The sequence below is a fragment of the Phytophthora parasitica genome (assembly GCF_000247585.1).
Source record: "Phytophthora parasitica INRA-310 unplaced genomic scaffold supercont2.48, whole genome shotgun sequence".
NCBI classification, from domain to species: Eukaryota; Oomycota; class Peronosporomycetes; order Peronosporales; family Peronosporaceae; genus Phytophthora; species Phytophthora nicotianae.
Genome location: NW_008649034.1, coordinates 433,508 through 444,774, shown reverse-complemented (window position 1 = coordinate 444,774; position 11,267 = coordinate 433,508). Strand labels below are relative to the sequence as shown.

General features: G+C 45.4%; 3 protein-coding genes across 3 annotated transcripts; all 3 read left to right on the top strand.

Moving 5' to 3' along the window:
- Nucleotides 1-2,251: 2,251 nt before the first annotated feature.
- PPTG_15246 (hypothetical protein) lies at nt 2,252-3,220 on the top strand (the record flags this gene model as incomplete). Its single annotated transcript, XM_008912618.1, has 1 exon — nt 2,252-3,220. One exon carries the CDS (start codon nt 2,252-2,254, stop codon nt 3,218-3,220), a length of 969 nt encoding a protein of 322 aa, XP_008910866.1.
- A 1,957-nt stretch (nt 3,221-5,177) lies between these two features.
- On the top strand, nt 5,178-6,443 carry PPTG_15245 (hypothetical protein; the record flags this gene model as incomplete). Its single annotated transcript, XM_008912617.1, has 1 exon — nt 5,178-6,443. The coding sequence occupies one exon, from the start codon at nt 5,178-5,180 to the stop codon at nt 6,441-6,443; it is 1,266 nt and encodes a 421-aa protein (XP_008910865.1).
- Nucleotides 6,444-8,770: 2,327 nt separating this feature from the next.
- Nucleotides 8,771-9,823, top strand: PPTG_15244 (hypothetical protein; the record flags this gene model as incomplete). The annotated part of the gene is made up of 1 exon (XM_008912616.1): nt 8,771-9,823. The coding sequence occupies one exon, from the start codon at nt 8,771-8,773 to the stop codon at nt 9,788-9,790; it is 1,020 nt and encodes a 339-aa protein (XP_008910864.1). The 3' UTR covers nt 9,791-9,823.
- Nucleotides 9,824-11,267: the final 1,444 nt, after the last annotated feature.

The window sequence follows — 11,267 nt, the reverse complement described above, 5'->3', positions numbered from 1 at the left end:
GTGCCGTGCCGTCGACGGCTTCCTAAAGAAGGACGGCCCAGCGCTACGAACTCGCTTTGACCGTCTTGTGCATCTGCTGTCAGTTTAGGCGCCACAAACACCATTTTGACTGTTGTTTTCAACGCTCACCACCACTCAAACTCAAATCTGTGCTCGAGTTTCAAGGCCAGTTTGCTCTAGCCTACCAACGGTAGAGTTTCGATTACATGTGACACCTACCCACCACCAGTAGGCCAGCTAGGCCTGGGCGACGCCAACAATTATCATTATAATCGACGACGAGGCCCAGCATGTAACCCTGATTAGATGCATATTATCTACATACCCGCATGAACCAACAAGGTGACTAATCACTGCACGTTCCTTTCATCCGTTGTGCGTGCATCCATACAGTAGCGTTACACAGCAAGTGTTTGCTGAGAGTAGATGTCTCCCTTATGGTCATTCTCTCAGTCTAACCACCTGTCATCACCAGCGGCGTAGCGTTACCGGTCACAATGATAATCTATGTTTGCCAAAAGCTGGTGTCCCGCTACTCGTCAGACCACTTCATCTCACAATTTACTCCGACTCAATCACATCGTTGCTCTCATTTCCATTCCAATGTACAATTCCACTCTCCATCCATCCAGTAGTCAGCAGTTGAGCAACTGTCATTGCTGGTGTAGTCCAGCGTACAAGAGGAACCGACAATTCATCTGACATTCACGTTGCCAGAGTTTTGGATCGTCCTCATCCGCCTCAATGGAATCTAGAGACACACGAACCAGAAACGCAAAGGCCTGCCACAGCCTTCGATCAAGGGTATCGGGAGGCATCTCTAAGTCAAGGAGCCACGCCAGTATGTGAGACGAAGAGAGCGCCGGACGATTCCGAGGTTTCCGACGTGGTCGCTGTTAACCAGCACGACAAAGCCAAAGTTTTCGCTGGCCTTATCGACGAGAAGGCTCGTTTGCGTGAACTCCGTCGAGCGCGCCAATTTCGGTACCGCAGGAAGAAAGTCAGCTACGCTAACAGTCTAGCGGAGGAGACTTATCGTCTTCGAAGAGTGGTCGAAAAACTCGAGCTAGAGCGTCGAGCGATCATCAGTTTTGCTGATACGATCGACACTGCGTGGGGTGTAACGGTTGAGTACTTTCGACTCTTCCGCTACGGCTTCCGTAAGCCAATTTGCAGCGAAGTTGGATGTACGAGACTACCCTAACGTTCAAGAGGATTTTCTTAAAGCTAAAATGACTCCGGGCGTTGTTTTCAACGCCGAATATGGTACACAAGCGATTTTCAATAATTCCTATCGGAAAAGTTCGACGACGCCGAGATAGAGTTGGAGAGCCTGGGTAGGGACGATACGGGGGGTGCTCGTTGCTCTGACAAGAACCACTGTGACGATCACTGAGCATACGCTCCGCAGTGTGTTTACCCACCTTTACAACAGGGACAACGTTGTGATACTAGAGATGACACACAAGCTTCTTGGACAGTCTATCTCAATGTGTGGCACGACGCGGTTTGTGTGGGATCCTGTGTGTAGACGTGTATCTAGCGTACTGGCCCAGTCGGATATGCTGACGCTCATGATTCGCCTACTTGGCAGTTTAGAGAACGTGTCTCGCGTATTTGAGGGTGCTCTTATCTCTCCTGACTTCCGGTTGAATCCAAACCACTGAACTGCAATATACATTATCATTTTCTCGTCTTATCTACTTGAGGTCTTTTATTGGGTAAATCACGACTATAGAACGCCTCAAAATACCCACACATTCTTTGTAAGTACATGATCTTTAGATTTTCAAGAATGAGTTTTCTTGGAGCCGGTATCCTGATATCTGTGTTGCTAGTTTTAAGGTGCCCTTTTTATGTAGTACAAGGAATTCCACTCTGGAGTAAGCCAAGCGTTCCATAATCCAATGTCCTACCAGTCCATCGCCATCTAACATACCGGTGCCCTTGTTATTAGGACTATCAAGGCAGTAAAGCATGGTCACTTTAATCACAATCTCACTGTGTTACATGCATTACCTGGGAGGTACATGTATGTAGCAGTAACTTGGTAAACGGTGATTTCGTGCTGAGTAGCTGAAGCAGCGTGGTGACTCTCTCGATTTGCCCACCTCAACCGTAGTGTTAGCTGTACCAACCCACTGCTACCCACACAATCAAGGTTTGCAGATAAGGCAGTAGCCTCCATTGTCCTCTCATTCGGCCGCCTTCTCACTGTCATTTTCAATTTGCCTAAAGTAAATCGCCTCCAATGGACACTTGCGCTCTCTACCCACCCAACAGCCAGCGATTCAGCGACGATGTCATTGCTGGAGTAGTCCAGCGTGTAAGGCGATCCGACAGTCCCCACCGCCCCCACCCCGATGAGCAGAAGCGATTGCGAAAATCACTCACTACCTCTAAGCACGCTCCAAGTTCAAGAGCCAATGCACTTTACACTGCTGACATTAAGAGAACGCTGCAGAAGTCACGGGCTTCCGGCTCAGGCACTCTTTGTCACGACGAAATAGCCAAGACCCTCGCACAGATTTTTCTCTCGGAGCAGGTGCGTCTGCGCGAGCTCCGCCGACTGCGGCAGGTTCGATATCGCAAGAAAAAAGGCGTCTACGTTGACAGTTTGGACGAGGAGACTCGTCGTCTTCGAGAAGTGATCAAGGAACTCGACCAACAGCGTTGCGCGGTCTTCAACGTCGCTTCAACCGCCGACTCTGTCTGGGGCGCTGCAGCAGCATATTTCCGAGTCTTTCAACACGGATATGATGGGACGTCCAAGCAGGAGGGTTTCGTGAGATCCACTATGGCTCCAGACGTTGCCTTGAACGTCGGATATGGCCCAGAAGCGTTTATCAAAGTTTGGAAATCGCTCACTGCGATGTTTGAAGACGTCGAGTTAGAGCTGGTGAGTCTGGATCAGCAAGACGCGGGATCTCTTGTTGCTGCCACAATAACTAAAGTCACGATCGCTGATCATACGCTCCGCAATGTGTTTCCCGACCTTCACAGCAGGGAAGACGCTGCCGGGTTAAAGTTGGTTGAGAAACTCCAAGGACAGCAGATCTCGATCCATGGCACGACGCGATTTTTGTGGGATCCGGTGTACCGACGTATATCGAGTGTGATGGCCCAGTCGGATATACTGACACCGATGCTCTGTCTTGTAGGAAGTTTAGAGAACGTATCTCTCGTGTTTAAGGGGGCTTCAGTCACCCTGGATTTCTAATTGAAGCCAAATCATTAAAATCCTTCAAATAAATGTGAATTCATTTTTCTGCATCCTGTTGTTTGTAAGACAGAAAATAAGTTAGTGCTGTGATCTAGCGCTGTTATGTGTACTATAGCAGCTCTTCTTCAGTGAAATCTCCGCAACTCGTGAAGGTATAACGACACGTATTGCTTAGATCTTGGTCGGAGCTATGCGTATTATAGCTCCCGTATCTTACCTCGAATAAGATGAACTGTCTCGATAAAGCCTTTCGCATTCAGAATGACATCTTACAGTCTCAGAAGCAAATTGGAGCGTGCATGCACAGGATTGCTGTGAAGATACCTGTCGGCAGGAGCTGTTCGATGGGGTTCGCTGTGAGGAGAGCATCGCACTGCCGTTCCAAGATCGCCCCACAATCGCACCGGAAATACATCAAGTCATCGACTGCAAAGCACTATTTGATAATGGATCGACGATTGTACGCGAGGCTGTAAACTCCAAGAAGACGGTGCTTGACGCTGTACATGTACAAATACTTAAAAGGTTTCCGTGATCAAGCACTAAATTATGGACTTGTCACCACAGCTTGCAACGTATATAACTTACCGTAATAAAATAGGCTTGGATGGCATTCAGACGAAAAAAAAACCATTAAATTTTTAATGCTTTTTTTTTCGTCTGAATGCCATCCCGTCCAATCAGCATGCGTACTTCATTCTTCCAATGTGACTTTTTCTCATAAAGCACTTTTTCTGAAAAAAGTTCTTGTCTTGACTGCTATTGTCCACCATAATAAAAAAAGATCAAAAGTAGGCCAAAACCAATGCACACTTTTTTCTATACAAAGTACTTTTTATTCAAATACTTCAAGTACTGAACCAAATACATGTATATCCTCTCATTAGTGATATAATCAAACAATATCGTTATTAAAAGGAATTGTTATTTAGAGGTGAGCCATATTTGTGGTACATGTAGCGTCAAGACGATGCTCACGGGCATACAAAGTACTGTAATACTCTCACAGGTGTGAGTTGTAGGACAAGAGCATAGATGTGCACCGGCGATGCCAAGCCTCCACGCCAAAAACCGTATGCCTTTGAAGTTTCATAAGCCCTGACTGGTACCGTGGGCATACTCGGCAAATGTGCTGAATGAAAGCGTTTGTGGAAATTGGAATGTGAGATAAAAGGAATGTTAGTGTTAAGTAGATGTCTCTTCCGTTGTACACACACTTTGTTGAGTTTCGCTTCGATATGGAAAGCTTTTGTGAGCGGCTGGATAGGACAGATGTGCTTGAATTCTTTAAGGGATCCAATACAGAATGGTGTATATGCATAGTTAACCACCTCTTAAAAGAAATAAGTCTGTTTTTGTAACAGCACTACAGAGTGTTTCAGTAACGAGAAGTTAAATTGGAGACCGCCTTACTTAATGAGAACCACTATTGGGGATATCAATCGTATCCGCCATCTTGTCGCTGACATTCATCCCAACTCAACATACATGTACCGCTCCTGTAGCCACTGTCAGATTTGAAGCTTGCGGTTGCGACTTGTGGGGGCGTGTAGTTAAGACGAATGAGCAGATTTGGGCTTTGCTGTGCGCATTTTCTGTCTATGGATCCGCGCAGCGTGATTCTCGGCGTAGTTTTTGTACATCGTGGCTGGAATATATCAAAAGTAGCTACCGAACGCAATCACTCTAGTCGAGTGCGCGATCTGCACAGCCTTCCTCCCAATGAAAAGAGCACACGAACACGGAACGCTTCAAGGCCTCCCCCAAGTAATCTGGTAGTGCAACATACATAAATATACATGCTGGTTCTGCCGCTTTGCATGCTACCGATGTATCCAGGCTCGGCAAGAGTCTTGCCGCAAGTTCTTCACTTGACATGAGCCGCTTGCACATCAGTCTAAACTTTGCATTGACACAAAGAGAACTTCAGCAGAAGGAGCTTCAAGTCCTCGCAATGAGCAGGAATGTTCTTCGCTCTCCCAACACTCATGCTCTAAACGACGCTCTAATTTACGATGACACCGAATTCAAGAGACCAGCGAGAGAAGTAGAGATCTACGAGGCCAAGGCCGTTGCCAGTACTGACGTATCTTCCCAGTATCCGCAGCGATCCCGAGCTTTAGAGTCCTCTTTGATTACAGTGAACCAGGGTGTTCTTCGTCCCCCCAACAGCCACACTCTAAACGATGCTGTAATTTACGGTACCGTTGAAGCCAAGAGGCCCGCGAGGAATATTGAGCTCGCCAAGGTTCAATACCCACAGCACTGCCGAACATCCGAGCACGTTCTCTCGACAGAGTTAGCAAGAACTCATCTGGGAGAACATGGCGCTGCGGTCGCTATAAACCGTCCAATAACGACCTCGAGAATGCCCTCGTTAATGAACACTGAGCAGCAAACACTAACCTCCGACAGCCGCGATGCGACTGCTATTACAATCCAAACTATGCCAGAAACAGTCAGAAGCTCGAACCCCTACGAGGCCACAATACAGCAAGTTATCGCAGAGAGGGAGCGTATCCGAACACTTCGACGTGAGCGTCAGATCCGGTACAGGAAGAAGAAGCACGAGTACATGCTCAGTCTTGAAGCAGAAACAAAGATACTTCGAGAGAGAATCAAGATCCTCAGTCAGCGAAAGTCTGCGCTATCCGCAATCGACGCAACCCAACAAAATGTTTGGAACGTTGCTGTGGAATATTTCAAACTCTTTCGCTACGGTCTTTCAGCCAATGGACAATCCTCTACCAGCAAAGGCAGTACTCAATTGGATTTCCTTCGATCTTCAATGTCACCCGACGTCATTTTCAACGCACAACAAGGTATTGAGACCATGATTACCAGTTGGAAATACATTACGTACGCGTTCCAAGCCCTGGAGATAGAGCTGGATAGCTTGGTCAGAAGTGTTGATGGGTCGCTTGTCGCCACCACGACAACCAGTGTCTCTATCAGTGGGCTCACAATTCGTAACGTGTTCCCGCATCTTTGTAGTGGCGAAGACGAAGACTTGCATCGACTGGCTGGGAAAATTGTTGGTCATCGATTCCACCTGGACGGAGTGACTCGTTTCGAGTGGGATGCCGCGTCTCGACGAGTCTCTGCTGTGATATCTCAATCAGATATGCTCACTCCGATGCTGTGTCTTCTGGGTAACTTGGATGACGTCTCTCGCGTATTTTACAAGTCCCATATTTCGTCAGATTTCCAATGGAAATAACCAGCGCTTGGAGATCTGTGTACTATAAAATACCTTAATTTCGCATAGGTAATTCAGTCGTAAATGAATTTGTCAGTGACAAGTTCTCGTTTAGACGTGGAGTCAAGCAGCATTATAGATTTTAATTGAGAATCACTGCTCAACTAGTTTTCGGTGTACAATACAGCAGTAGAACCAACGAGAGCAGTTAGCTGCATTATTCTGTTAAGCTCAAACTTGGTAACGTGTATAACTCGTTGAATACCTTCCGTGTTACCATTGATCCTAACTCGTTCTTTTTTATTTACAAGGATCTCAAAGATTTTTCGACACTGGGGAGGAGGGGGGGGGGGGGGATCTTTTACCGATATTCAAGATGGACTCTTGGATACTGTACGATATTTGTGTACTACACAATGTGTAGTGATTCAAAATATATGCCTCAAACCAGATGTACTGTTTTAGTCTTAGCGCTGTTCTTACGATCGGAGCAAATCTTTTGTTGATCCTGTGTAGAATACAGGCTAGTTCATGGACCAGACCGAATCTCTGCCATGTTACGCTTCGTATGGTATTAAAATACCAAACATCTCCAAAAAAGAAGAGGTCTGAGTACTCACGTTGTGCTACGGTGGCGAAAATCGATGAAGGTAACGCGCACAGGAAGTACTCCAGTTTGCGTTTTTCGTCCTGGCAGAAATCAGAGTTAGTACGACGTGGCGGCTCCGTCTTTTCTAAAATAAGAGTTCCGTAATGTGTTTTAGGGAAACATTCGGAATGATTAAACTGTATCGATGTCACCATCTCAAAGATTGTATCCGCAAAGCAGCAGACCACTATTAATATCGGTTGGTGGCAACTCACTGTATTTTATAAGTGTCTTTATACCAGCAAATGAATGAACTAGTAGCAGTATTGTATCTATTCGGGCAGAACTAATAGCTTTGAGACATTGAACGGTGGTGAAGTTTTGCCGATGTTGCAGCTACCTGCACTGTACAAATCCAAATCTTTCACATTATCCTAATGTACCCAAATGAGTACATAAGTCGTCCATTTAAAGCTCTAGCGTACTCAAATTCAGCCTCTAAGAAAAAGCAGACATCAGCATTCCAATACAACTGCAGCATGAACAGAAATGTCTTGAAAGTATAGGTTTTAGTTCATTCTAACTTCTTTAAGCTATAGAGATATGACTTTGTTGGGGAAACGAAGTTAGCAAAGTTGTGATAGCGTGGCGTTGGTAAAAGTTGACAAAATGTCGCGATATCATAGTAGACAAAACTACCTTCCGTAGTTATTTCGACATCACCCCAAAGGCGAATATCTTGTTTGCTTCTTTTTTTGCTCTTTTGGACACCTTTGTTGTCAAATTTGTAGGCAGATTATTATATGATCAAAATCTAGTCGCGATACTACAAGTTTTGCAGGTTTTGTAGCTTTATAATTCAGCGTCAGCGAAAGTGTGGTAACCACGTTGTGCTCATGAAGACAAGTCTTAGATCCCTCAATTTAGGACATTGCTGACCATTCCCTCACTATTGTTTATAATTATTGGTGAATCAAAGCGCGTAAAAGCGGCAGCAGTCCCTACACTGTCAAAGCAAATAGATCGTGGTTTCGCGAGAACTCACACATACAAAAATGAGTCAATCTCTTTGTACCCTGCGAATCGTACTTAAAGTAGGTCCCTACGTGTGGTTGAGAACGCCGCACAGATTACATCATTACCTACGGTCAACCACATGTATGGCAAGAAAACTATCGTCACGAGCAAAATCATTAGGAGAGCATTGGTCGAATTCCAGCTCTCCAGGTGCAGACCAAGCAGTATAAGAAAAGCACTCACTGGTGCATATACTCCAGTACTGCGTCTTAATGCTTTCCTTGGAGTACTCACGTCAATGTGTTGCCGCAAGAGCAGAAAGGAGTCGTTTTTGGTTTACGGTTCCAAGAACTCCTCATCATTCTGGTTCGGTGTTGTAGTGTCGTACAGTTCAAGAGCCATTTAGGGCTTTGCTCGACACGTTTTTCCCACGGCAGTTTACATCCCCATAGTGGTTTCCAGATAAATGCCAGCGCAATCAGCATTTCTGAGTGATCCTGCAAGTTTTTTTAATTGGGCACATCTCCAGCTGGTTTTACTGAACTCTCCATATTCACGCTGAGACTCCAAATAAGGAAAACACGCAGTAATTCGCAGCCTGCCACACCACACAATTACTGCTGGCAGCCAGAAATAGCTGCCTATCGTTCCCGTTATCATCTGTGCCCAGTGTTTGAACCCCATTTCTCATCTCGCAGTCTCCAGATAAAGCGGCAACTCCTTGGCTTGTAGTTCGATTACGATGCAAGCGGTAGACGCCACTGGTGCCTTTAATCGAATCGGCTTCGCTAGTGCACGCCAGTCACACTTTCGAGCTCGAAAGATCAAAGACACGTACGTGCACAAGGCGGTTTCGAGTGACACCAACATCTTGCTGGTGACACCTGCAAGGAACGCAGCAGTGGATGGTTTGCTCTCCCTCACGACTGGGAAGAGACCGAGAGAGACGTCGACTTTTGTGCCTTCTAAGCGCCAGCTTCCGATATCTCCTGTCGGCAGTGAAGCGCAAACGCCAGCTACTGATACAGAATCATTGAAAAGTGAAAAAGAAGTTCCACTGGACTGGACTACCACACAGAAGAAACACCAGCAAGAACACAGGACGATGCAGGACGATCACGATAGGACTTTGGAGGTGGAGAATCAACAGCTTCGAATGCAGATCGAGAGCTTACAGCGACGACGGCGTCTGGGCTCCTATGTTCGGCCAGCTAGAGAGAATTTGTGGAACGTGGCACTCGAGTATTTCCGAGTCTTTCGAAACGGTCTCCAGTGTAGAAGTCAGTCCTCTCGAAGCCAATTTGAGCTTTTAAGGGCAACTATGGCTCCTGATATGGCATTCAACACTGGACAAGGCCCTGAAGCAATGATCAAGTCCTGGAAATGCATCTCTCTATGGTTTCAAAACGTCGAGTTGGAGCTTGAAGGGATGGAAAGGGGACCTACAGGTTTACTTGTCGCCTCTACAACGACCAGAGTCACCATCACAGAGCGGACTCTACGCAACGTGTTTCCTCATTTGTGGGTCCAAACCGGCAGCTACAAAGAACTAGCAGAGAAACTTCTTGGCCAAAGAATCGTCATGCGTGGCTCAATTCAGTTTGAGTGGAACCCAGCTCAACGACGGGTTAGTAGTGTGATAGCCCAGTCAGACTTGTTGAGACCGATACACAGTCTAGTGGGTAGCTTGGAGGCAGTGATGCAAGTGTTTGAGAAGGCTATCATTTCTCCCAATTTCCAGTGGAGATTGTCGGCAAACTAAGTATAAATAGAATGAATTTACTATTTCTGAGCGACATTGAAGGTTCTATATACTACAACGCGTTGGTAGTTAGGTTGCTCTTGTTTTACATATATATCTTTCTCTCGAGTTGGTCGATAACTTACCTGTACGGTTGTACTAGTAGTAATATTGTGGTAAACAGAAGCACGCTACGCAGCAGAATCGACGAAGTGCCGTAACACAAGCGTGTAAGCCAAACACCACTACGCGTCAACACTTCTTACCGAAGAGGACTCACCGTAATAATCGAAGACTTTTAATGAGAATAGTTTGGCAGCAGAAACAAACATTTTCGCAAGCATCTCTCACGGCTGTTATTATTTAGTTTGTAAAACAACACGAAGAAGAAGAGAACAGGCACAGTTAATCTCGTACGGTGCATGTATATCGCGTCCGTAGCAAACTTAGTTGAGACTAATACTTATTGTAATCAGGACAATACATTTCGCTAAGACGACCGAGCTCTATTAGGCAATAAAAGTGAAGATGTATTGGCAGAAACCTGGTCTGTACGCTCATGCTCAATATGAAAGCCCAGAATTTTACCCGTTCGTGGCTTCCGTTTCGTTAACACTAATAGCATTATTCTAAGTAAGTCGCTTTTGTGCAATAAGCATGTACGTTAGCTGGCTTGCTTGTATCCATTCTAGATTGCAACACCCGGGGCGATGATGTGTGTTTCCGAAGTAATGGAGTTGAACTCGATACATCTAGGTTCGAGTCATTAAACAGGGTTGAAGGCAGCAGCAATTAGCACACTTTTTTTTTTAAATCATGAAGAAGCTCCAGTTACTGCATGTTGAATAGAATGTATTGACATGACCTTTCATTGAAATGGCTAATCCAAAACGCTTCTTTTCGAGTGACAACTAATCCGAGCCGCAATACATTGCATCATTCTACACTTCTTTTTCAGCATGTGAATTTTAATCTTGTGGATGTAGATTTTGATGCACTGGTTAATCATGAATCTGTTGGATATTCTTATAGCGGTGGCCAACGGTCCGTGTGATCTTGCTCAACATTTTAGTCAGTCAGCATTTATCTACAAGATTCATGTACTGTATGGCGTTCTTTCACTTAGTTAACCAAAGAATGCAGTACAGTGCATGTACTTCACGACACTTGGAAGCTAGTCTTCAGGTGTTAGTGTAAACTCAGTGTGCATACAAATCTCAAGACCAGGGAACATTAAAGGATATTCCGCAGATCAAACCGTCTATCCGTTGTTAGCAGTACACAGTGTGCTACACTGCAACATACTTAGGTACAACCTATATGGTCGATGTTACTGATGTCATCAGGGAAAAGCCGTGAAAAGTCGATGGCTATCAATCCGTATTGAGTCTTGGCTCAAAACAACTACTACGATGATTGTGATCCACCAATAACAAATCGGAAACCTGTAATATCTAATGCCCTTATCACCCAATCACCTGTGAATTCAAATTATGGA